We start from the raw sequence: 25,969 nt of genomic DNA, 5'->3' as shown, positions 1-25,969 counted from the left end.
CCCCACAGGCAGTACAGTTAGTCCATGTAATTGTCCAGGCCAGAATACTGGAGTGGGTAGCCTTTCCCTTCTCCAGGTGATCTTCCCGACCCAGGGATCGAACCCAGGTCTCCTGCCTTGCAGGCAGATTCTTTACCAGCTGAGCCACAAGGGAAGCCCACAAGCTACATGGTGTGGCAAAAAAAAAAAAAAAAAAGGCTGAAGGAAGCGAATGTTTCAAGAATGAGGAGCATTTGTCGAAGGTCACCTTTTGTACAGACTTAGAATTTGCCATTGGCTTTGAAAATATGAGTCATTTGAGATCTTACGAGAGCTGTTTGGGTAGAGAGGTAGGAATGAAAGCTTCATCAGGGAGGGTTCAAGAGAAGAGCAAAAGAGCAAAGTGAAGACAGTGATAGAGACAACTCTTCTGAGAAGTTTTATTATAAAAGGAAACTGAGAAATGGGGCAGTATGTGCTTAGAAGGATGTGGCATTAAGGGAGAGTTTTTGAAGTTGTTGTTTGTAATATGAAAGAAATGAGTATGCTAATGGAGGGAGAGAATTCCTGGAGCCATGACCTTGGTTCTAGTCAAGGTAACTCACCTTGAGTTACCAACCTGGACCATGACCAAAACCAGCTATTATAGCATAATAAAAGACCAGTTCAGGAACCAGTTAGGAGATTAGGCCACCTTTTATTTGGAATGTTGCTAGGTTCTTTCCCTGCTGCTGCTGCTGCTGCTAAGTCGCTTCAGTCGTGTCCGACTCTATGCTACCCTATAGACGGCAGCCCACCAGGCTCCCCCGTCCCTGGGATTCTCCAGGCAAGAACACTGGAATGGGTTGCCATTTCCTTCTCCAATGCATGAAAGTGAAAAGTGAAAGTGAAGTCGCTCAGTTGTGTCTGACTCCTAGCAACCCCATGGACTGCAGCCTACCAGGCTCCTCTGTCCATGGGATTTTCCAGGCAAGAGTACTCGAGTGGAGTGCCATTGCCTTCTTTCCCTGCTGCTGCTGCTGCTGCTGCTGCTGCTGCTAAGTCACTTCAGTCGTGTCCGACTCTGTGCGACCCCATAGACGGCAGCCCACCAGGCTCCCCCATCCCTGGGATTCTCTAGGCAAGAATATTGGAGTGGGTTGCCGTTTCCTTCTCCAATGCATGAAAGTGAAAAGTGAAAGTCAAGTCGCTCAGTTGTGTCTGACTCTTAGCGACCCCATGGACTGCAGCCTACCGGGCTCCTCTATCCATGGGATTTTCCAAGCAAGAGTACTGGAGTGGGGTGCCATTGCCTTCTCCCCTTCTTTCCCTACACTCTCCTTAATCTTTAGGTAACAGGACCCACAGCTATCTTAAAGCTGTTTGGCCTTGAACTTCTTCTACCAGGATGTACAACAGCTGATTTGTGCTATGACCCAGGAACCATTCAGGAAAGAATTCAACCCCTTTTGCATAACTAGGGTTCAAACATATAAAGATGTTTTGGATAGGAGGTGTGATGGTCATGAGAGAGGCCAGGTTACAAAGCCAGGTTACAGAGAGAGACAACATTCCTGAAAGGAAATCATCTCAAGAAGGCTGGGACTTCCCTGGTGATCCAGTGGTTAAGAATCTGCCTGCCAGTGCAGGGTACAGGGGTCCAACCCCTTGTCTGGGAAGATCCCATGCACCGTGGAGCAACTAAGCCTGTGCAACACTACTCCTGAGCCCACGCACTGCAACTAGAGCCTGTGTGCCTCAACAAGAGATGCCGCTGCAGTGAGGAGCCTGTGCACCACAGTTGGAGAGGAGCCCCTGTTTGCCACAACTAGAGAAAACCCATGTGCAGCAACAAAAACCCAGTGCAGCCATAAATGAAAAAATAAAGTTTTGAAATATCCAAGACTACAGATTAGTTTTTTTTAAAAAAAAAGTCTGGCATCACAGACCTGTGGTGGGAAGTGGTCTCTGCTTCTACATAAAGCAGGTGGCTGTACTTGAACCCAACCTAGCCCCTTGGGAAATATCTGTGTGTCCAGCAAGAAAAAAGCTGTGTGGTTCGAAGCAAACATGAGCCAACTGGCCCAGAATCATTGGATTACGAAGATCCCGAGTCTCTATGTTGCAGAAGCTTCTCTCTGTGGAATGCAAATGGTAGAACTATTGGAAGTGGAATCAAAGAATGCCAGCTAGCAGCTATAAGGTGCCGGCAGATGGTACAGTGGCCTTTAAGTAGATGAGACCAACATCAGTCAAAATTTGTGACCACCCTCCTTCCCTGGTGGTTCACATGGTGAAGAGTCCACTTGCAATGCGGGAGACCTGGGTTCTATCCCTGGGTTGAGAAGATCCCCTGGAGGAAGGCATGGCAATACACTCTAGCATTCTTGCCTGGAGAACCCCCATGGACTGAGGAACCTGGTGGGCTATAGTCCATGGGATCACAAAGAGTCAGATGAGACTGAGTGACTAAGCACAGCACAGCACACACACCCTCCTTCCAAAAGGTGAGACGAGCTAGAGTGAGTGACAGTGTGGAGAAGGAATCGTATTCCCATTTGGTGACCCAGTGGTTTTGGGTGAAACCCCAAGGATTGTTACCTAAGATGCACAAGTTACACTTACAACAACCCTGGGAGGCAGGCATTGCTATCCCATTTTACTGAAGGATGTAGGATGGTCAGTGACTTGCTGTGGCCTCCTGGTTAGTGAGCTGGATGCACACCCAGTCCTGCGGTCCCCACATCCATGCCCTGCTGCTCCCACACCTCGGAACACCAAACACTGCACTCTGTCTGAGTGACCAGTGACTGGTCCTCAGGATTGATCCTGCTCTTGCCTCCAGTGAGCCTTAGTTCGGAGACTCATGGCTTTCATGGAAACCTGGGGTTCTTACTGGAATATCAGTTCTTTCCAATTTTTGTTCTTTAACCCTATAGATTATTTTAATAGGTACAAATTTATGGTTTGCAACCCACAAAGGTGAGGATAAACATGGGGGTAAATGTCCATCTAAAACTTTACTATAAACACTACAGTAAAGTTCATTGATTTTTTAAATGTGTATTTTAATTAATTAATTTATTTATTGCTGCACTGTGTCTTCGTTGCTCTGTGGGCTACTCAGTAGTTGCAGTGCAGGAGCTTCTCATTGCCATGGCTTCTCTTGTTGTGGAGCGCGGGCTCTAGGGCACGTGGGCTCAGTTGTTTCAGCTCCCCGGCTCCAGAGCACAGGCTCAGTAGTCGTGGTGCATGGGCTTAGCTGCCCTGTGGCATGTGGGATCCTCCTGGATCAGGGATTAAACCTGTCTCCTGCATTGGGAGGATTCTTTACCACTGAGCCACCAGGAAAGCCCAAGTTCATTCATTCTTTTCTTTCCCTTTATATATATATTTTAATGAAGCATTGTTGACTTACAATGGTTCAGGTGCACATCAAAGTGATTCAGTTATGCATATACATATATATTATTTTTGAGATTATTTTTCAGTATAATTTAATATTACATTATATTATAATATTACATTATAGTATAATATTATAAGATATTGACTATAGTTCCCTGTGCTATACAATAAACCTTTGTTGCTTGTGTGCATATCTATTTTTTAAAATTAGAAATCTATCATTCTATTCATACTAAGAAAAACAAGTAGAATCAAAATGTCATAAATTTTTAAATTAGGCAAAAATCTGTCAGTTTTCTAAAATATATATATTATACCTACTATTTTTATATATGCATACAAAAGCTTTTCTACTATGCTTGATAAAGACTTGAGGAAGAAACAAAAAAAAGACTTGAGGAAGAACATCAAAAAAAAAAAAGAGGAGATGGAGAAATTGGAAAACATAAACTAAATGAAATGGGAGCACTGAATATGAACTAGAAAAAGTGAAACAAACCAGATAAAAGTAAAAGATCCTCATTTAGTCCAGTTGTTTTTAAACACAGCTGCTCGTTAGAAACATATCTGGAGCTTTGGAGAAATACCTGGGCATTTGTATTTTTCAAAAAATTCCAAGATAATTCTGATATGCATCTAGATTTTAAAAAGTTATTATAGGTTTCCCTATTAAATGATAGTTTTGGTGATAAAGGATTCAATTTTTTTCTGTTGATGAATCATGATACAATGGTATTAAGTGAGTAATAGTTACATAATCACAATAGTAGAAGATGTTTATCAGTTTTCACAATCAATAACCAGACAAAAAATAAAAGTTAATTACAATTGCAACCCATAATACAAACACGATTAACCTAACAATATAAAATAATTACAAACAATTTGGGAGGTCAAGCAAAATGACGTGGAGAGTGGAAGTGCAGTTCATTCATTCTTAATGAGCAGTGTCACCTGCAAGAGGGTGAAAGTTGGTTCTTAGGAATTGGGGATCCTAACATTTTATTGTATAAAGCACATATACATACAGTACATATACAGATGTACGGTATATTTGTGGAGTTAAAATTTCATTTAGGGATGATTAAGAAGGAAAACTCAGCAGTGGCCACAGGACTGGAAAAGGTCAGTTTTCATTCCAATTCCAAAGAAAGGCAATGCAAAAGAATGCTCAAACTACCGCACAATTGCACTCATCTCACATGCTAGTAAAGTAATACTCAAAATTCTCCAAGCCAGGCTTCAGCAATACGTGAAGCGTGAACTCCCTAATGTTCAAGCTGGTTTTATTTACTTTTTAATTTATTTTTATTTTTACTTTATTTTACTTTACAATACTGTATTGGTTTTGCCATACATTGACATGAATCCACCATGGGTGTACATGCGATCCCAAACATGAACCCCCCTCCCACCTTCCTCCCCACAGCATCCCTCTGGGTCATCCCCGTGCACCAGCCCCAAGCATGCTGTATCCTGCATCGGACATAGACTGGTGATTCAGTTCTTACATGATAGTATACATGTTTCAATGTCATTCTCCCAAATCATCCCACCCTCTCCCTCTCCCTCTGAGTCCAAAAGTCCACTATTCACATCTGTGTCTTTTTTGCTGTCTTGCATACAGGGTCATCATTGCCATCTTTCTAAATTCCATATATATGTGTTAGTATACTGTATTGGTGTTTTTCTTTCTGGCTTACTTCACTCTGTATAATCGGCTCCAGTTTCATCCATCTCATCAGAATTGATTCAAATGTATTCTTTTTAATGGCTGAGTAATACTCCATTGTGTATGTGTACCACAGCTTTCTTATCCATTCATCTGCTGATGGACATCTAGGTTGCTTCCATGTCCTGGCTATTATAAACAGTGCTGCGATGAACATTGGGGTACATGTGTCTCTTTCAATTCTGGTTTCCTCAGTGTGTATGCCCAGCAGTGGGATTGCTGGGTCATATGGCAGTTCTATTTGCAATTTTTAAAGGAATCTCCACACTGTTCTCCATAGTGGCTGTACTAGTTTGCATTCCCACCAACAGTGTAGGAGGGTTCCCTTTTCTCCACACCCTCTCCAGCATTTATTGCTTGCAGATTTTTGGATCGCAGCCATTCTGACTGGTGTGAAGTGGTACCTCATTGTGGTTTAGATTTGCATTTCTCTAATAATGAGTGATGTTGAGCATCTTTTCATGTGTTTGTTAGCCATCCGTATGTCTTCTTTGGAGAAATGTCTATTTCGTTCTTTGGCCCATGTTTGATTGGGTCGTTTATTTTCTGGAATTGAGCTGCATAAGTTGCTTGTATATTTTTGAGATTAGTTGTTTGTCAGTTGCTTCATTTGCTATTATTTTCTCCCATTCAGAAGGCTGTCTTTTCACCTTGCTTATAGTTTCCTTTGTTGTGCAGAAGCTTTTAATTTTAATTAGATCCCATTTGTTTATTTTTGCTTTTGTTTCCAATATTCTGGGAGGTGGATCACAGAGGATCCTGCTGTGATTTATGTTGGAGAGTGTTTTGCCTATGTTCTCCTCTAGGAGTTTTATAGTTTCTGGTCTTACATTTAGATCTTTAATCCATTTTGAGTTTATTTTCATGTGCGGTGTTAGAAAGTGTTCTAGTTTCATTCTTTTACAAGTGGTTGACCAGTTTTCCCAGCACCACTTGTTAAAGAGATTGTCTTTTCTCCATTGTATATTCTTGCCTCCTTTGGCAAAGATAAGGTGTCCATAGGTGTGTGGATTTATCTCTGGGCTTTCTATTTTGTTCCATTGATGTATATTTCTGTCTTTGTGCCAGGACCATACTGTCTTGATGACTGTGGCTTTGTAGTAGAGCCTGAAGTCAGGCAAGTTGATTCCTCCAGTTCCATTCTTCTTTCTCAAGATTGCTTTGGCTATTCGAGGTTTTTTGTATTTCCATACAAATCTTGAAATTATTTGTTCTAGTTCTGTGAAAAAATATCTCTGGTAGCTTGATAGGGATTGCATTGAATTTGTAAATTGCTTTGGGTAGTATACTCATTTTCACTATATTGATTCTTCCAATCCATGAACATGGTATATTTCTCCATTTATTAGTATCCTCTTTGATTTCTTTCATCAGTGTTTTATAGTTTTCTATATATAGGTCTTTAGCTTCTTTAGGTAGATATATTCCTAAGTATTTTATTCTTTTCGTTGCAATGGTGAATGGAATTGTTTCCTTAATTTCTTTTTCTACTTTCTCATTATTCGTGTATAGGAATGCAAGGGATTTCTGTGTGTTGATTTTATATCCTGCAACTTTACTATATTCATTGATTAGCTCTAGTAATTTTCTGGTGGAGTCTTTAGGGTTTTTCAAGCTGGTTTTAGAAAAGGCAGAGGAACCAGAGATCAAATTGCCAACATCCACTGGATCATGGAAAAAGCAAGAGAGTTCCAGAAAAGCATCTATTTCTGCTTTATTGACTATGCCAAAGCCTTTGACTGTGTGCATCACAATAAACTGTGGAAAATTCTGAAAGAGATGACCTGCCTCTTGAGAAATCTGTATGCAGGTCAGGAGCAACAGTTAGAACTGGACATGGAACAACAGACTGGTTCCAAATAGGAAAAGGAGTACGTCAAGGCTGTATATTGTCACCCTGCTTATTTAACTTCTATGCAGAGTACATCCTGAGAAACGCTGGACTGGAAGAAACACAAGCTGGAATCAAGATTGCCAGGAGAAATATCAATAACCTCAGATATGCAGATGACACCATCCTTATGGCAGAAAGTGAAGAGGAACTAAAAAGCCTCTTGATAAAAGTGAAAGAAGAGAGTGAAAAAGTTGGCTTAAAGCTCAACATTCAGAAAACGAAGATCATGGCATCCAGTCCCATCACTTCATGGGAAATAGATGGGGAAACAGTGGAAACAGTGTCGGACTTTATTTTGGGGGGCTCCAAAATCACTGCAGATGGTGCCTGCAGCCATGAAATTAAAAGACGCTTACTCCTTGGAAGAAAAGTTATGACCAACCTAGATAGTATATTCAAAAGCAGAGACGTTACTTTGCCAACTAAGGTCCGTCTAGTCAAGGCTATGGTTTTTCCTGTGGTCATGTATGGATGTGAGAGTTGGACTGTGAAGAAGGCTGAGCGCTGAAGGATTGATGCTTTTGAACTGTGGTGTTGGAGAAGACTCTTGAGAGTCCCTTGGACTGCAAGGAGATCCAACCAGTCCATTCTGAAGGAGATCAGCCCTGGGTGTTCTTTGGAAGGAATGATGCTAAAGCTGAAGCTCCAGTACTTTGGCCACCTGATGCGAAGAGTTGACTCATTGGAAAAGACTCTGATGCTGGGAGGGATTGGGGGCAGGAGGAGAAGGGGACGACAGAGGATGAGATGGCTGGATGGCATCACTGACTCGATGGACATGGGTCTGAGTGAACTCCAGGAGCTGGTGATGGACAGGGAGGCCTGGCGTGCTGCGATTCATGTGGTGGCAAAGCATCGGACACGACTGAGCAACTGAACTGAACTGAAGAAAACCTGTGTAAAAAGACTTCTATGAGTAACAAATAAGGAAAAAAAGAGGTCCATGGGGTATAGGAAGCTAAGAATGCTGACTATGTTCTATGTGTCAGAAACATGCTCTCATTTGACTGTAATTAGACATGAGGAGTAACAACCTACCACATGTTCAGAACATTCCATTTTTTCCTAGTCTCCTCACTTTCAATAACTTCCAACGAGGCTGTGGGCTGTGAGACTGCTTGGGAATAGAAGCCGCAGTTAGGAGCTTCAGTTTCTGATCCGGATTGAAGCTGTTGGGTAACCTTGGGCAAGCTCCAGTGCCTCCTGGAACCCGGCCCCCCCTTATCGCCGTGATTTATGTCTCTGTTTGGCATTGCTGGGCTGACTCACTGCCGAGGGGAGCAGAGTGCTTCGGGGACAAACACCTTAGAGCGGTCAAGCACCTTAAGGATGGAAGGGCAGGAGAGCAGAGGTTCAGAAAGAGCAGCAGCCAAGGACAGAGTGGGAGAAAGGAGGAGCAGTGGGGGAAGGAGAGAGAAAGGTACAGGTTGGCAGAAAGGTGGGCGACCGAGAGGAGAAGCTGAAGGGGATAGCACTTCACATGGTCTCTCCTGTCTTACAACATCAGACCAGAAACACTGTTGGGCAAATTACCATCCTGATGACTGTAAATTGCTGTGGGGAGCAGGACAGTCGTGGTTCCCTGTTTTTCAGTATTTATTCAGAGCTTAATTCCATGTACTCTTGTGCCAAGGCCCCACTCCACAGAATGCTGGCAGAGTACCGTGTGAATGCTCGCTAGCATTAGAATCTAATCAGAGCGTTCATAATTTCTAAAGGCGTCTGCTCCCGTAGTACTTGTTGAATTATTATTTGAGTAACATTTCCCAACTCAGTAAAAGTCTCCTTGGGAAATCCTGTGACATCTTTAAGAATTTAATCCTGCTGTTGCTAATTGGTGCCATTTCCAGGTCCATTTTCTTAATCTTGCTTAATTGGCTTATTGAAATAGATTAGTAACATATCTCTATAAGTTGTTTTAACCATGTTCAGCATTCTTATGGTTTACAAACTCAGATGTCTGTGGGGACTCACACTGGTAATGTAAAGCAGTGAAACAGGCTGAATGCAAGACAAGATGGAGCAGTGGAGACTAGGGCAAACTGGAGACTGTCTTGTGAGAAGCCGGTGGCTGCATGCTAGTCTCTCTCAGACTTTTTCTTAAAGCCAGAGATCAAAATTTTGTGTAAAATCTCCTGGCTTCTCCCCCATAACTCTTTATTTTGAAAAAATTATACACACATAAGTGGAAAGACTAATACAATGAATACTTGTGTATCTTTAACAAGATTCATTAATCTAGCTAATTCTAATTGTTAGAATTCCACTTCATTTCTATCTCTATCACACACACACACACGCACTATTTTTTGGCTGATGCACACACATTTTTCTAAATGCAGCATGAATCTCCTAGAACAAAGAAAGTTTTCTATGTACCGCAATATGATTTCCACATTCTAGAAATGTATCACTGATTCAGTACTATTATCTAATATATAGTCTGTGTTCAAATTTTTCATATTGTCTCAATAATATAGATAATCATGTTTATGAGAATAAGCATATATACATGTATATTATATGTGTATTTTAGTACATGATTAATAACTGAGCACACATTGCATATAATTGTCATGTTTTTGTAACCTCCTTTAATCTAAAACAGTATTCTTTTCCTTTTTTTTTAAATACATTTGTTTATTTGGTTGCACTGAGTCTTAGTTGAGGCATGTGGGATCTAGTTCTCTGACCAGGGGTTGAACCTGGGCCCCCTGCATTGGGAGCCCAGAGATTTAGCCACTGGACTACCAGGGAAGTCCAGTATTCTTTTCTTAATTGGAAGTATAGTTGATTTACAATGTTGTGTTAATTACTGCTGCACAGCAAGGTGATTCAGCTTTACATGTATATGTTTTACATATTCAGCTTTGTATACATGTATATACACACACACATTCTTTTTTATATTCTTTTCCATTATGGTTTATCATAGGATGCTGAGAATAGTTCACTGTGCTATACATTAGGACCTTGTAGTTTATCCATTCTGTACACAAAAACTTACATCTGCTAACCCCCATCCTGCCCCACTCCTCCCCCAATACCCTGCCCCTTGGTAACCACAAGTCTGTTCTCTATGTCTGTGATTCTGTTTCTGTTTCGTAGATACGTTCCTTGTGTCATATGTTAGATTTCACGTCTAAGTGCTATCATATGGTATTTGTCTTTCTCTTTCTGACAATGTGATAATCTCTAGTTGCATCCGTGTTGCTGCAAATGGAATTATTTTATTCTTTTTTATAAGTAGTATTCCATTGTACATATGTACCACATTTTATTTATGCATTTGTCCATCAGTGGATACACATTTAGGTTGTTTACATGTCTTGGCTAGGCGTCCCTGGTGGCTCAGAGAGCAAAGAATCCGCCTGCAATGCAGGTGACCCGGGTTTGATTCCTGGATCAGGAAGATCCCCTGGAGAAGGAAATGGCAACCCACCCCAGTATTCTTGCCTGGAGAATTCCATGGACAGAGGAGCCTTGCAGGCTATAGTCCACGGGCTCACAAAGAGTAGGACACAACTGAACGACTAACACACACACACATCTTGGCTATTGTGGATAGTGTTGCTATGAACATAGGGGTGAAATATCTCTTTGAATGATAGTAATAGTTTTGTCCAGGGTATATGCCCAGAAGTGGGCTTGCTGGATCATGTGGTAATTCTATTTTTAGTTTTCTGTGGAACCTCCATCCTGTCTTCCACAGTGGCTGCACCAACTTGCATCTCCACTAACAGAGTAGGACAGTTCCCTTTTCTCCACATGCTCTTCAGCATTTATTATTTGTAGACTTTTCAGTGATGGCCATTCTGACTGGTATCAGGTGGTATCTAACTGTAGTTTTGATTTGCATTTTTCTATCATTAGCAATGGTAAGCATCTTTTCACATGCTTGTTGGCCATTTGTATTTCTTTGGCGAGATAGGTCTTTTGCCCATTTTTCAACTGGGTTGTTTGTTTCCCGTTGTTTAGTTGTATGAGCTATTTGTATATTTTAGAAATTAATCCTTTGTTGGTCACATCATTTGCAATTATTTTCTCCCATTCTGTTGGTTGCCTTTTCATTTTGTTTATGGTTTCCCTTGCTGTGCAAAAGCATGTAAGTTTGATTAGGTCCCATTTGTTTATTTTTGTTTTTATTTCTACTGCCTTGGTCGGGGGGGAAACACTGACCTAAGAAAACATTGGTACGATTTATGTCAGAGAATCTTTCCCCTATGTTCTCTTCTAAGAGTTTTATGATGTCACATCTTATGTGTAAGTCTTTAAGCAAACTTTGAGTTTTGTGTATGGTGAGAGGGTGTATTCTAACTCCATTGCTTTGCGTGCAGCTATCCAGCAGTTCTCTAACTTTTAAATTCTTCTTTCAGTCTTGCGTGGCACTGACATTTGGGAAGAGTCCAGGTCAGTTATTCTGCCAGATGGGCCTCCACACAAGTCTGACTGTTTCCACGTGATTTGATTCAGGGTAAATGATTTCAGCTGTGTCCATCACACTGTTTCTAATCAGGAAATACATGATCTCATTTTGTCCTGTAACTGGTGCTCTCAGTTTTCATCTCTTGATTAAGATGGGTCTGGCATATTCCTCAATTGTAAAGAAACACTTTTCCCCTGTCTAATTAGTAAGTAATCTGTGGGGTGATTCTTTGAAACCGTGTGACTGCCTTATTCCCCAAGAACTGTCACCCAAAGTTCCTTACCTGAATCAATTACAGTAAGAGTTATTGTAAAATGGTAGTTTTCAACAATTCTTGCTATATTCATTAGTTATAATTTTTCTTAAAAAAATGCTTTTTTCACCCACACTCCTACACTGCAGTACACACAGTTTTTAGTATCACTGTGGATTCTGGATTTTTAAAAAATTCAACATGTTATCAACTATCACTGTCATTCTTTTTGAGTCTCAAATTGTCACACATTTGGCTATTTGGGGATCCTTGGAGCCTTCTCCTCGGTCTTACAGATGCCCATCAATCCTTCTATGCATCTTTGCTGTGGAGCACAACGAAATGTTCCAGGCTCACCTCCCCAGCTCTAGAATCGGCTATTTCTCCAAGGATTCCTCATATCTTTAAGTGAGAGTGAAATCTGACTTTAAAGTATTGACAAATAATTTAAAAAAAAAAAATTTTAACACCATTCAGGCCAAAGAAAACACATCTACAGACAGTATTTGGCCTACAGGCTCAGTTCAGAGTCTTCCGATTATGCAGCTTTCATTGTTTGCAGATGTTCATACTGGAGACTGGCAGACCTGACCCCTCGAGGTTCATTGCTAATGTATGTAGGTGCTGGGACTTTGTAGAGACTGGTCATCAGTAGCATGGAGGACAAAGGGGAGCATTCCCTGGCCCACAATGATAGAAACCAAACAAACCCCCTTATATCCTCTCTCCCTATTTATTCAACAAGTGGAGACCTGTTTGATTTTATTTTTACAAGATAACATACTAAATGCAAATAGTAACAGACTCTTTTGTTTGTTTATTAGAAGATTTTTTTGGCTTAGCTCACAGTGTGTTTGTCTAGAAAGACTGTGTTCCTGCTGTGTAGTGAACTCCTAAGCGATAAAGCTGCCATGGTTGTACTTCAAGAACAAAAGAAGCAGACATCAACAAACAGACTCCTTACCTTTTAAAAATACCCAATTTGCAAGGAGATTAAGCACATACCACCATCTGTCAGCACTCTAAATGCTTTTATACATACCTTGCCACACACCTTACTCTAGAAAATGTCATAGAGCAGGAGAAGGAGGCTGAATAAATGATTTTATAAAGCACATTGATAAGAAATATAATTATACTATTGCTTTTTTGCCACTTGTTTTTTATTTCCAGCCAAAAAAAAAAGTTTATAGGTAGACAACTGTATTATATATAGTTATCAAACATTCAAACCACACTAGAAAGTAGAATTTTTTGTATGGAATGAAAATTTTTTTAGTGGCCAGCCTTGTGTCTTTCACATTAAATTTTTTTAATGTTTTAACTCACCTTTTTATTTAGCAGAATTGATGTTTTAGACCACAAATTTGCTTTCAACAGGCATATTTCCGTGCTAATCATTAATCTTCTTTATTACTTATTAACTTTAACCACACTGTGATAAAAATGCTTTGGAGTAAAATTGCCTGATAGAAAAATCTCTGAATTCCACTTCCCTTTTTGTTAGAAGAGTGAAAGGTGAATTTTTAAAACGAATTATGCGAATGGAATGGTAACATGTATACTATCGTGTAAGAATCGAATCGCCAGTCTGTGTCCGACGCAGTATACAGCATGCTTGGGGCTGGTGCACGGTGATGACCCAGAGAGATGTTATGGGGAGGGAGGTGGGAGGGGGGTTCATGTTTGGGATCACATGTACACCCATGGTGGATTCATGTCAATGTATGGCAAAACCAATACAGTATTGTAAAGTAAAATAAAGTAAAAATAAAAATTAAAAAAAAAATAAAACGAATTATGCTATCAGCTGTATATAAAAACATAACAAATAATTTGTTTTATAACTATCAGTACATTGAAAGTGAAAGTTGCTCAGTCACGTCTGACTCTTTGTGACCCCATGGGCTGTATAGTCCATGGAACTCTCCAGGCCAGAACACTGGATTGGGTAGCCTTTCCCTTCTCCAGGGGATCTTCCCAACCCAGAAGTCGAACCTAGGTCTCCTGCATTGCAGGTGGATTCTTTACCAGCTGAACCATACGGGAAGCCCAAGAATACTGGAGTGGGTAGCCTCTCCCTTCCCCAGTGGGTCCTCCTAACCCAGGAATTGAACCAGGGTCTCCTGCATTGCAGGTGGATTCTTTACCAACTGAGCTACTGCATGAATTTTTGGCTGTGTCATGGTTCATTCTCATTTTGATCACGTTGGTGCTATTGCTTCTTTCCTAGCACTTTTCAAAAACTTCATTAACCAATAAAACAAACTGAGCATCTGCTGTGCACATCCTTAGCCTGCCTGTGATGGGTCTTGAGAGGAATGCAGAAGAGGGCTCAGCCCAGGTCCCTGGCCAGAGTACCCGCCTGGCGCATTCTGTCCCGTCCATGCTGTCTACAGCAGACCTAATGTAAATTAACTTCACCTCTCCACCTGTGATTCAGCTTTTTCAGTTCTCCCCCACATGTCACACCCGTTCCTTCTCTGAAAGTGTTAGTCGCTCAGTTGTGTCCGCCTCTTTGTGACCCCATGGACTGTAACCCGCCAAGCTTCTCAGTCCATGGCAAGAATACGGGAGTGGGTTGCCGTGCCCTTCTCCAGGAGATCTTCCAGACCCAGGGATTGAACCCACGTCTCCTGCATTGAAGGCAGATTCTTTACTGCCTGAGCCACCAGGGCCCCTTCTCTAGCCGTCCCCCGAACTAAGGTGTTAGCCAGGGTATCTACCATGTGTTTCTGGGCATTTAAAGGAAATGTGGGATTAAGGCAGCTTTCCTTTACCAAAAGTGTTAAAGAACAATTCCTCAACAGCACTGTGAGGGGTGTGGAATATTTTCCTCTAGGTCGAAGATGGTGGCAATAATTAAATAGCTTTCAAAATCATGAAAATAGCTCCCCCCGCCACAAAGCTGATGTATTAACTAGCTCTCTGAAACTAACTTCAAAATATTTATCTTGGTTTTACAATATAGTGAAGAGACTTATGCAAATCTTTTAAAACTTTACCATATTTTCTATGGTAAAGTAAATATCATGCTTACATAAGTAAGTATGCTTATATAATAAAACAAGATGGAAGGTACAGCAGAACTGCAGTGGAAAGGAAATCTGCCTCATCCCTCATTCTCCATTCTCATCCCCCGAACAATGGTGATCTCTCCAGAGGATGCCTGTGCTTATGCAAAGACTTGTGTTTCTCCCTAAAACACAAACACAAATGCCATTGTATATGTATATACTATCCAATCATTTCTTTTTTACACTTAACACAGTTAACCCTTGAACAACATGGGTTTGAACTGCATGTTCCATGTGTAAGTTTGTATTCATTTACATGTGAATTTTTTCAATAAATATGTTAGGAAAAATTTTGGAGGTTTGCAACAGTTGAAGAAACTCACAGATGACCTGTGTAACCTAGAAATAATCAAAAACAATTATGGAAAAGTTACATGTGTCATGAATGTATAAAATATACGTAAATATTAGTCTGTCCTTACATAAGCATAATAAGGTGGGTGACATTTAATATAATTATGTGTTAGTTCTCACAGGTTTATAACTTTACTTTCAAAAGATCATGTTATGTACAGTATATCTCTCTCTCCCTCTCTTATAAAAGGAGAAACTGAATATCAGTCTATCATCTCAGGTAAGTGATTTTTTTTAAGTGTAACAATGTTTCCAATACTGTGTTATGTATATGACTGTAATACTGTATGTGATAAAAATTTTATAATGGTTCATTCATTAGTATATAGGCTAGGCTACTTTGAAAAATTCTATCAATTATTCTAGGCTACTATAAAGTGGGGCTTCCCAGGTGGTAAAGAATCTATCTGCCAATGCAGGAGATGTAGTTTTGATCCCTGGGTCAGGAAGATCCCCTGGAGAAGGAAATGGCAGCTGCAGTATTCTTGCCTGGGAAATCCCATGGACAGAAGATCCTGGCAGGCGAAAGTCCTTGGGGTCACACAGAGTCAGACATGGGTGACTGAGAACCACCACAATCCTTGCTGGGTCTCAAGCCCTCGAGTGTATTATCGTATGCTGACCTGGGAATCCTTGGGATGTACCCAGGATTAATTATTATAAAGGAGGGGGACATCACTTTTTTCCATTCTGGGTGAATATTAACTGATAAAAAATTCCTGCAACCGGATCTATGTATCTGTGACTAAGAGTCAAGTTCAAAAATTCCAAAGGCTTGTGAAAAACATTTTACTGAGACAGCTCTCACTTTCTAAATGTTAATCCTTGTTCTTTTGTTATTTACCACAAATTTGTGGGAAAAGAAGAATATTTTTGGAAGGAAAACAGGATATGATCATTGAAAAAATAGTCTGTTTCTTTTCTCTAAAGCACAGACAGGATAAATATCCCCCCATTCTCCCCACAAAGAACAGAGACCAGGGGATAGAAGAGACCACAGATGTAGTGGTCTGTATACTGATCAATCCAGAATGTGTGAGTGCTAAGGAGTTCATAGGGCAGAGGCTCCAAACCCAGTATCTGCAGGGGCCAGGCAGGTAGGAGAGAAATGATTTGTTTTCATAAACAAATCTTTTATTTGCCTTAAAATATGCAGTTATTTCTATCGCTTATACATTTTCCCACTTTTGATAGAAACTTGGGCATATTAAATATCTTACTTTTAAGAAAATTAATAGTGAAAGGGTAATGTTAAATGTCCTTCATATCAGGGAGTGGTAGCGACTGTGATAAACTCAGGTATCCAGGGCTTATCTAACATAGACAGCTGCTTCTTGGCCCCAGTCCACTGATGCCAGAGACTGCAGGCTCAGCATACATCACCAGCGTTTTCAAGAGAATCTTGGTAACCAAGACTTTAAAGTAACATTTCCTGATCTGAAAGGTTGGCAACTCGGTCAAAAATCTTTCGGAAGGCTAAGGCCAAATATTTGACCTTAGAAGGTGTAGAAAAGCCTGAGCTTATGACAAGGGCTCAGGTTAAATCCAGAGGATAAAACACAGTTCTTTTTTAAGGTCAGAGAAAAACGCTTCACTTTGCAGCATAATAGGAATATTTCAAAATGCAGAGAAAATAAAAAGAAGAGAGACCAAAATAAAATAGCAGCAGCAAAGGCAGAAACTTTTATATAAGAGAAACTAAATCTGAGCATGAGCCAACCCAGGCTTCTAGATATAGAAGAACGGAAGGATGGTGACTGACGTGGGACGAGGCACTGAGATCTCAGGATTGGGCCGGCACGAATCAGAGTGCTGAGGAATGCGGCCAGGCCTGGGGCTTTGGCTTCACATACTCATAAACAGGAAGGAATTTTAATTAGAAGAGCCCTGAACTACATCTTCATGGTATGTATGGTAATTTAGTCTATTCCATGAAGACTTCTTGTATAATAAACACGTTGAGTAAACCTGTGACAGTCCATCCAGATTGCTGCTTGATTCTTCTCATCTAATTCCTCCCAATGCCCCTAAAAGAGCCCATTCAGCTTTGAGGTAGAAACATCCAGACTTTTGTCAATGCAAACATTCTCAATATTGGAGCTCTGGTCAAGACCTCTAGGCGACCAATTGCAAACTGGATTCAGGACCACCGGTGCCCCTCTGAGTATGGCCCCTAGGGTCAGGGGAGTCAATAGAGAAAGGAGGGAGATGGTTTGGGGATGCTAAATTCATGACATCTGGCTCCTGGTCTCACTGCTGCTTCCAGTGAGGTCACACAAACCCCTTCTCCCCAACATGACTTTTCAGCAGCAGCATCTTCGTGGAGTAAGTGTACTCTTACCACGGTATCGTCATCGTGTTATGTTCTGCAGTTTTCTCTCTTACCTTGGGGCACAATCTTCCCTTTCCCCTTCTCTACTTCCTCCTCATCTACCGCTTATCTGGGTGCTGGGCCCTTGGGCCTCGCTGTTGTCACTCATTCTTCTGGGCATCACTTCTCACCATGGCTTTGCTTACACTCATATTGACGCCCCAGCTTTTATCTTCAGCTCAAACTTCAGCCAACCTGACACCTCTACTTTGGTATCTCAGAGTCCCTGTCAGCCCAGTGTGCCGAAGCTGTAGGTCCTTCCCTTCAAAACCTGCTTTTTCTCTCAGTCATGGCACCACCATCCACCCCATTACACAAACCTTTGATCATCACTCTCTCCTCCATCCCTCAGCTCCAGCCCATCACCACATCCTGACTATCCTAATAATAAAGTCTGTCTCCAAACAGTGCCTGTCTCCCCATCTCCCCTGCCTCTTCTTTGCTCCAAGCTCTCAGTGATCAACAGGCTCCTTACCAGGCTCCTCTAGTCATATTGCCTCCTCTGAGCCATTCTGTATCCTACCACCATAGTGAGCTTTAAAACACCCAGATGGGATTTCTGATGGCTCAGTGGTAAAGAATCTGCCTGTCAATGCAGGAGACATGGGTTCAAACCCTGATCTGGGAAGATCCCACATACCACGGAACAATTAAGTTCATGCACCACAATTATTGAGCCTGTGCCCTAGAACCTGGGAACAGCAACTACTGATGCCCGTGCACCCTAAAGCTCTTGTTTTGCAACAAGAGAAGCCGCTGCAATGAGAAGCCTGCACACAGCAGCTGGAGAGTAGCCCCCGCTCAATGCAGCTAGAGAAAAGCCACATAGCAGCAAAGACCCAAATGGCATCCCTATCACTTCTTGTTAAAATTCCTTCCAGTAGCTTCTCGTTGCATTTAGGGTGAAGCATAAATTTCTTAGCTTGTCCTGCAATGCCCCGGAGAACCTGCCTTCTGCCTGTCTCTCTGGTATCAGTTCCGTGTGTTTGACATTCAGATCACACCGTCTTACAATTCCTTAGGTGGCGTAAGTTGCCTCCTAGCTCAGAACCAGTCCTCTGTCTGGAAAGCCACCATCCCTCTACCACCACCGTCCCTGCCCTTGGTCTGGTCAGACCTTTCTCACCCTCTGGGACTCCGGTTCAGAGTCACTTCCTAGGAACAGTTTCTCTAAGGCAGCCTAGATTCTTGTACATGGAGGGCTCTGTGGCACTTCTCTGCTTAATGCTTGAGCCCTTTGTCCCCTTCGCCAGTGTTTCCCTAGTACCTTGAACAGGGCCTGAGGCTCAGCAGACACTCTGGAGACCTTTTCTGAATAAATGAACACAGCCAGGACAGGAGCTGTCTCCCAGATATCTGCTGCTCTAGCATGTTTTCAGGTCAACCCAGAATCCTGGCAACCTACAGAGAGTTAATAATTTATTTAAAAATATTTATAAACAGTATTTACAATTTAAGATTTGTGAGTCCTAATTGGGATTTTAGTTTTAGTGACTGACTTCTCTCAATGAACACTTTTCTGCAAATAGGTTGAGAAATAAGTTATTGGCTATTTGAAGCTATGTAAAGGTTATCTTACGGCAGAAAATAGGAGAGACGAGTGGTTTAAATATCATGTGACACCACCGTGTTGCTGGAGGCATTGTAAGACCTCTTGAGAAGTAATTTAGCAATCTACATCACAAACCTTAACTATCTATTAATGCCTCAATGATATGGTAAAATGTATTCTCACACTCCTGGCAGAGGTGTAAGTATGTTTGATCCTTTTGGAAAGCAGTGTGGCCATGTCTATTTATGTTGTATTCCTGGGGCTCTCCAACTAACTTCTTAAATGGCCACCTTCCTCAGGAACCACTGTACCACTCCCCAGACCACTCAACACCCTCAAGCCGGGTACCCGTTCCCTGGCTTTTTGTAACACTTACCACGTCTGTAATTACTTGTTCAACATCTGTCTCCCCTTCTAGTTTCTAAGCTTCATGAGAGTAGGTTTGGTACTTGCTGTGTTATCTCTGTATTGTTAGGACTATCAGAATGCCTTATGCACGTTAAGATAGATAAATACTTGTTGAATAAAATGAATTGAGAAAGTCAGTCCAGGTAGAAATAGATTGAACCCCCAATAACAATATACCAGGACTTCCTTGGTGGCACATTGGATAAGAATCCATCTGCCAATGCAGGGGACACAGTTTCGATCCCTGGTCCGGGAAGATCCCATATCCCCGTGGAGCAACTAAGCCCATGTGTCACAACTGCTGAGCCCGTGTGCGCTGCACCTGCTGAAGCCATAGTCTAGAGCCTGTGCTGTGCAACGAGAGAAGCCGCCACAACGAGAGACTGAGCGCTCCAGTGAAGAGGAGCCCCCCTCCGCAACTAGAGAAAGCCTGTGTGCGACAACGAAGATCCAACACAACCAAAAACAAAATTAAAAAATAATAAAATTTAAAATTATTAAAAAATATTAACAGTCACACTTTCTGGAGAGGATGATGGCCCTGACACTGCTGCCTATGCTTTGTCATAGCAGCCCTTGCGCTGCCTCCTCTCACACCTGGTAAACATAAAGACATTAACTAACACGTCCCAGTGAAAGTCACCCAGTCGTGTCTGACTCTTTGTGACCCCATGGACTAAATAGTCCATGGAATTCTCTAGGCCGGAATACCGGAGTGGATTACCATTCCCTTCTCCAGGGGATCTTCCCAACCCAGGGATCGAACCCAGGTCTCCCTCACTGCAGGTGGATTCTTTACCAGCTGAGCCACCAGGGAAGCCCAAGTTAAGGTCAATCAGCTAGTAGGTTGTTTATCAAAACGTTATTTATAATGCTCAAAAATTGGAGAGAATCTATATGTTATTAGAATAGCTTACAGTGTAGTTGTTAGAATCTAACTTTTCAAAAGGTGTGCAGTAACAGGAGGATGGGTGTAATGCAGTATTTAGTCCCTGCAGTTCAGTGGGTCCTGCTGCGACAGTGCTTTCACTGTGACATGTGCTGCATGGCACCCATGGTTCCAGAGTTATACTCTTTTAGTTCATACAGGTGTGTTGAGCAGGGCCGAGGGGGCCGGACAGAAAAAAATTCATCTGGAAGATGGGAAACAACTGCGTGAGCAGGTCCTGAAGCCAGACTGAGGAAGTGAGGAAGTTCAGTGAGTCTGGGGGTAGTTATAAGAGATGAGGCTGCAGAGGTAAGCAAAGGTCAAGTGGAGAGGATCTTTGGGTTTTATCCTGGGGCAACAATGCCCCTGGCATTTTCTGCATGTATGAATGTGACAAGTTGCAGGTGCCAGTCTTGGCATCTGAGAAGCTCCAGGTATTTGTTTCAGTAGAATTGAGGACTATATATGGAACATGGAAAATTAAAAGAATCTAAGATTTGAGGTCTGGGCCTACAGACAATTATTTTTCAGAGCTTATAAGAAAATTTCTGCTTTCCCCTAATTGCCTGCTGTCTAAACTGCCTCCCCCCAACTTTAAACTTGGTTGGTTGCTTTCTGTTTGAGACATTTGAGCCAGTGCACTTCTTCGGTTGAAACAGTAGTCAGTTCTGTCCTCTTAGTGCAGAACTAACTGTTCTGTTAGTCCAGGCTAAATGTTTCCAGATGTGTGTGTGTTAGTCGCTCACTCATGTCCAACTGTTTGCAATCCCATGGACTGTAGCCTACCAGGCTCTTCTATCCGTGGAATTCTCCAGGCAAGATTACTTGAGTGAGTAACCATTCCCTTCTCCAGGGGATCTTCCTGACCCAGGGATCAAACCCGGGTCTCCCACATTGCAGGCAGATTCTTTACCATCTGAGCCACCAGGGAAGTCCCTGGTGTCCCATATTCCAGATATAGGAATATAAGTGTGGGGCTTTACAGCTTGGAATGCCTTCTGTTCCAAGACCCAAATGTGGCTAATGGGCTTTAAGAGTGTCTTGGCTGTTTTATTTTGCTTCATCAAGTGTAATGTCTGGAGCAGGAAGTTCACATCTTGAAGATAGAGGTGTTAGACCAAAATAATGAGAAAATAATTGTCTTTTTTGGTATTTTCCTTGCTGGGTTCTTTTCTCATTGTCCATACAAATATACTATAATGTGCAGTTCAAGAACTTCAGTTTTTCTCCTTTTGCCTTTTATCATGTCTGAAATATCTGTTTGCCTATGATTAATACTTCTGTCTATGTATTAAATCACCTGGACAATTTTGGGGAAAAAATAGATGTCTGGCCCTTGCCTGAGACCAATTCAGAATCTCTGGGAGTGGGGCTCAGGCATCCCTGGTTTTCAAAAGTTCCCCAACCAAGTTATCTAATGCTGTGTTAATAGAGCTCCCCAAAACTCAGTAGCTTAAATAAGAATGATTTCTTATTTCTCACAACTGTGGCTTGGCTGACTGTTCCTTCGGCTGGTCTTGCTGGAGCTTGCTCATGTAGCTGAATTAAGTGGGGGTGGTCAGCAGGAGCTGAGCTCGGCCGGGACACCTGGGCCCTGCTCTCCTCATGGTACTGGGTTGGCCCAAAAGATCATTCAGGTTTTTATAACGTCTTATGGGAAATCTGAGCAAAGTTTTTGCCAGTTCTATATTTTATTGTGAGTTGAATCTGGGTGGGTCTCACGATTTGCTGTGACCAGTAGAATGAGGCAGAAGTTGTATCACCTGATTTCTGAGACTGGAGCCTTAAGAAGCTTTTCAGCCTCCTCTTTTGTTCTCTTAGATCACTGCCTGGAGGCCTTCAAGCCCTGAAGAACGTTAACCATTTTTGCTCTCTTCACAGTAGTTAGCTTGCTTAGTTGTAGGTATTTCCAGTCAGATTATAGACAGAAGGGGCCAGAAAGCTAAGTACCAGATTTATCTCTGCAACACCAACATTCATTCCTGCCTGTCTTTTCTAGATGCAGCCCTTCAGGCATGTCAGATTGGAGAGTCTTCTGACTTTTCTGTTTTAAAATGTTTCATCAGCCTAGGAAACTGATTTACTCGTTCATTCACAAATAATGATCAGATGCCTATTATGTGGAAGGCTCTGTGCTGGGGGTATGACATCATTTTGAGGAAACAAGAGAACACAGACCCTGATGTCTATCATGAGTCTTACATTCTGTGAATCTAATATATCTATCGACAACAGAGGACATTAAAAAAATCAACTGAACAATTAGTAATTTTGAAGGATTCCAAAGGATTCATATTTCAGGGAGCTACAGGGGACACTGAACCAGTCTGGGGAAGTCAGGGAGACACCTTTAGGAAAGGACACTTGATCTGAGCCTTAAGGATGAGTTCATGTTAACTAACCACTGCCCCCTTCTTTTTCAGTCTCCTTTCCCAGCCTTCTCATATCTCTTTGCCTTCACCAGCCACCAGGGTTATGATCATTTTTTACATGTGTGCGTGTTCAGTTGCTCTGTCTTGTCCAACTTTTTGCAACCCCATGGACTATATAACCCGCCAGGCTCCATTGTCCATGGGACCTCCCAGGCAGGAATGCTGGAGTGGGTTGCCATTTCCTTCTCCAGGGGGATCTTCCTGACTCAGGGATCAAACCTGCATCTTCTGCATCTCCTGCAATGGCAGGTGGATTCTTCGCCACTGCGCCACCTGGGAAGCCCAAACAGCTCAAGAAGAGAAGTTAAGATTGTACTATCTACAGCCCCCTTCAATCCAAGACAAGAATTTTCCTAAAGGACAAACATCTTTCTTCTGTTGGACCAACATTAAAGAAAACTGTCGTTCACAACTCCAGTTTAGCACCTCGCTTTTTGTGTTTTCAGCAACTCAAGCATCCCAACCTCGTCAACCTCATCGAAGTCTTCAGGAGGAAGCGGAGGCTTCACCTGGTGTTTGAATACTGTGACCACACGGTGCTCCATGAACTGGACAGGCACCAAAGAGGGTGAGTGACCCGTCCTTTATAAACCCAACCCAACAAAACACACCAGGGTTGGCTAGGGAAGATGAGCTATGACCCTTTTTCACGGTAGGCAGGGACAGCCAGTGTTTGGTCAGCATGCTCTGCTGCTGAGGGGTTGCCAGAAATGTTGGGAAAGAGATCATAACAGTAATTTTTGTGAAGAAAGAAGAAAACCCGTTATTAGTTGAACTTGATTTCTTTGGTATGTTATCTCTACATAGATGCTCTATCAGTCTCTAGGAAAGAAAAGGAAGGATATCAATTATTCCACGCCAGCCTAGGGAAGCATAAGGACTTGGAGGTTGAAAGGAAGACTTCAAAGACAATGGCTCATAGGAAATTTAAGGCTAAAACAAACATGGTGTTTTTATACGTATTTTTAAAAACTTATTTATTCTTAATTGGAGGATAATTGCTTGACAGCGTTGTGTTAGTTTCTGCCATACATCAATGTGAATCAACCACAAGCATGTACGTAGTGAAGGACAGGGAAGCCTGGCAAGCTGCAGTCCATGGGGTGGCAAAGAGTCAGACAGGACTGAGCGACTGAACAGTGTATGTGTTCTCTCCTGCTTGAAGCTCCCTCCCGCTTCCTCCTGCATCCCACACTTCTTGGTTGTCACAGAGAGCCAGGTTGAGCTCCCTAGTTAACTTCCAACTAGCTATCTATTTTCCATATGGTAATATTTATCTTTCAGTGCTACTCTCTTAAATCGTCCCACTCTCTCCTTCCCCCACTGTATCCACAAGTTTGCTCTCTATCTATCGCGTCAGAATGGTACTGATGAACCTGTTTGCAGGGCAGCAGTGTTTTATCTGAAGTAGTCCAGATATCCGGTCTGCAGTATTGGTCAGAGTTTTTTTGGTTACAAATGACAAAAACCTAACTGACGCAGGTGTAGGTGAAAAAGGAAGTGGTGGTGGCTGTAATTGGGAAGGTGACTCTGGAGGCTCCGCTGATCTTAACACGTTTCTAATACAGGCAGCGGTCTGTGGGGTCGCACAGAGTCGGAAATGACTGACGCGACTTAGCAGCAGCAGCAGCAGCATAGGCAGCAGCGCAGGCAGCACCTTTGTGTGCAGCAGCAAGAAGGCCTGGTGAGCAGACAGAGCCTTTGTTTGAAAAACAGCGCAGTGTGGGGGAATCCGTTCCTCTGAAGGTAGCTCCTCGTGAGGGTGAGCAGAATGCAAGCTGGATTTTGGCTTCTCTCAGCTGGGTGTCTTTAAGGCAGAGTACCTTAGGAGGGGCTTTCTCTTTCCTTTTCTCTCCCCCTCCCTCCCAACTCTTCCTTTCAGTATTGGCTTCGTTCTGCCTTTCAGGTGAGTCTCCCCTACAGGGTTGATTTTGGAGGGCATATGCATGCTGCAAGATTTAAGGCGTTAGGAAGGGAAAAGTGTGTAGTGGAAAGCATTGCTGTAGGCTTTTATCAACCTGTGTAGCCATTCTAGAAGAAAGGAAATTCTAGAAGAAAGTAGCGTCTGTACAGAAGGTCCAGTGGAAGACTGATTGGCTCAGCTTCAGTGATGCAGTTATCCCTGGAAGCAATCACTGTGCTGGAGGAAGAAGGTAGAATGATTACCAGGCCCAGGGAGACAGGATTCAAAATGGGTCAAGCAAAGAATACTTCGCAGAGGAGGTGGTCTGTGGCTTGAAAGGTAAGGAGACTCCCGAGAAGTCGAACAGAAAAGGATATCCCATCTTCTCCTTTTGCTGTATTCCTGGAAGCTCAGCTTTGGCTGGGGATAATCTGCAGAGTGCACCAGAGATCAGAGGGATGGAAGAGCGCTGCATCCTGATTCATGTTCGCATTCCAGTGGCTGGAGGCTGAGGCTCTTTCAACAGGCTTTCAAGCCTTGGCCAGGAGCTTGCTCAGCCACGTGGTGGTGGTTATACATGATCTAGCGTGACCTCTGGGCAGATGGGATTAAAGTGGCTCTTGATTTGTTAGTGACCATGGCACAGGCGGCTTTTCTTGTTAGTTTACACAGAGGGAGCCAAGAGGACAGACTTCTGTCTTCAGAAAGTCACTGATACAGAGAAATTATGTGTTCAAGGAAGAAAACATTTAGTGTGCTGGTATTTGCTCTTTTGACAGCTTGCAAGTGACACTTTGATTAAGCCTACTAGTATAAGTTACTTGTGCCATGGGTAACTGGGGAGTTGTTGCAGGGAATTTGATTAATCATGTTCGATTGAGTCACTTGCCAACTCTGATTAGTGGGAGATTGAAAGCAATTGGGAGTCAGTTCTTTTTTTAGCATGTAGTTTAAGCAGAAGAATAAAAAGATAGGACAAGGAGGGATGAGAGTCCTGGAGGCAGATTTTTTTTCTTTTTAACTCTGCTGGCTAAAATCTCCAATATGTGTTCCAGAAAATGCTTTAATATAGAGGTGGGTTAAAGAAGGGAATGTCTGGTAGACACATGTGTGGTTAAGTACAAGTAACTTCATTTCTAAATGATACTGTGCCATGGTTGGTCAAATATAAGACTGACTTAAGGAACACCAATAAATGAGCAAGTTTGAAAACTATGGTTTATTCTAAATCAGATCATTATCTATTTACTTTGAAGTTTAAGGATTTTTGTTT

At 42.2% G+C, this 25,969-nt stretch overlaps 1 protein-coding gene across 2 annotated transcripts in view; it reads left to right on the top strand.

Annotated features, from left to right (window-relative positions):
• The window catches only part of CDKL1 (cyclin dependent kinase like 1), a 60,950-nt gene that overhangs the window by 7,373 nt on the left and 27,608 nt on the right, over nucleotides 1–25,969 (top strand). For both annotated transcript variants that reach the window (XM_015096973.4, XM_042252309.2), the window contains exon 3: nucleotides 23,240–23,361. In XM_015096973.4, coding sequence (XP_014952459.1) covers nucleotides 23,240–23,361 — 122 coding nt within the window. The remainder of the gene's footprint in view (nucleotides 1–23,239; nucleotides 23,362–25,969) is intronic.

The sequence above is a fragment of the Ovis aries genome, chromosome 7 (genome assembly GCF_016772045.2).
Source record: "Ovis aries strain OAR_USU_Benz2616 breed Rambouillet chromosome 7, ARS-UI_Ramb_v3.0, whole genome shotgun sequence".
Classification (NCBI taxonomy): Eukaryota; Metazoa; Chordata; class Mammalia; order Artiodactyla; family Bovidae; genus Ovis; species Ovis aries.
This window is presented reverse-complemented; position numbering and strand designations above follow the sequence as displayed.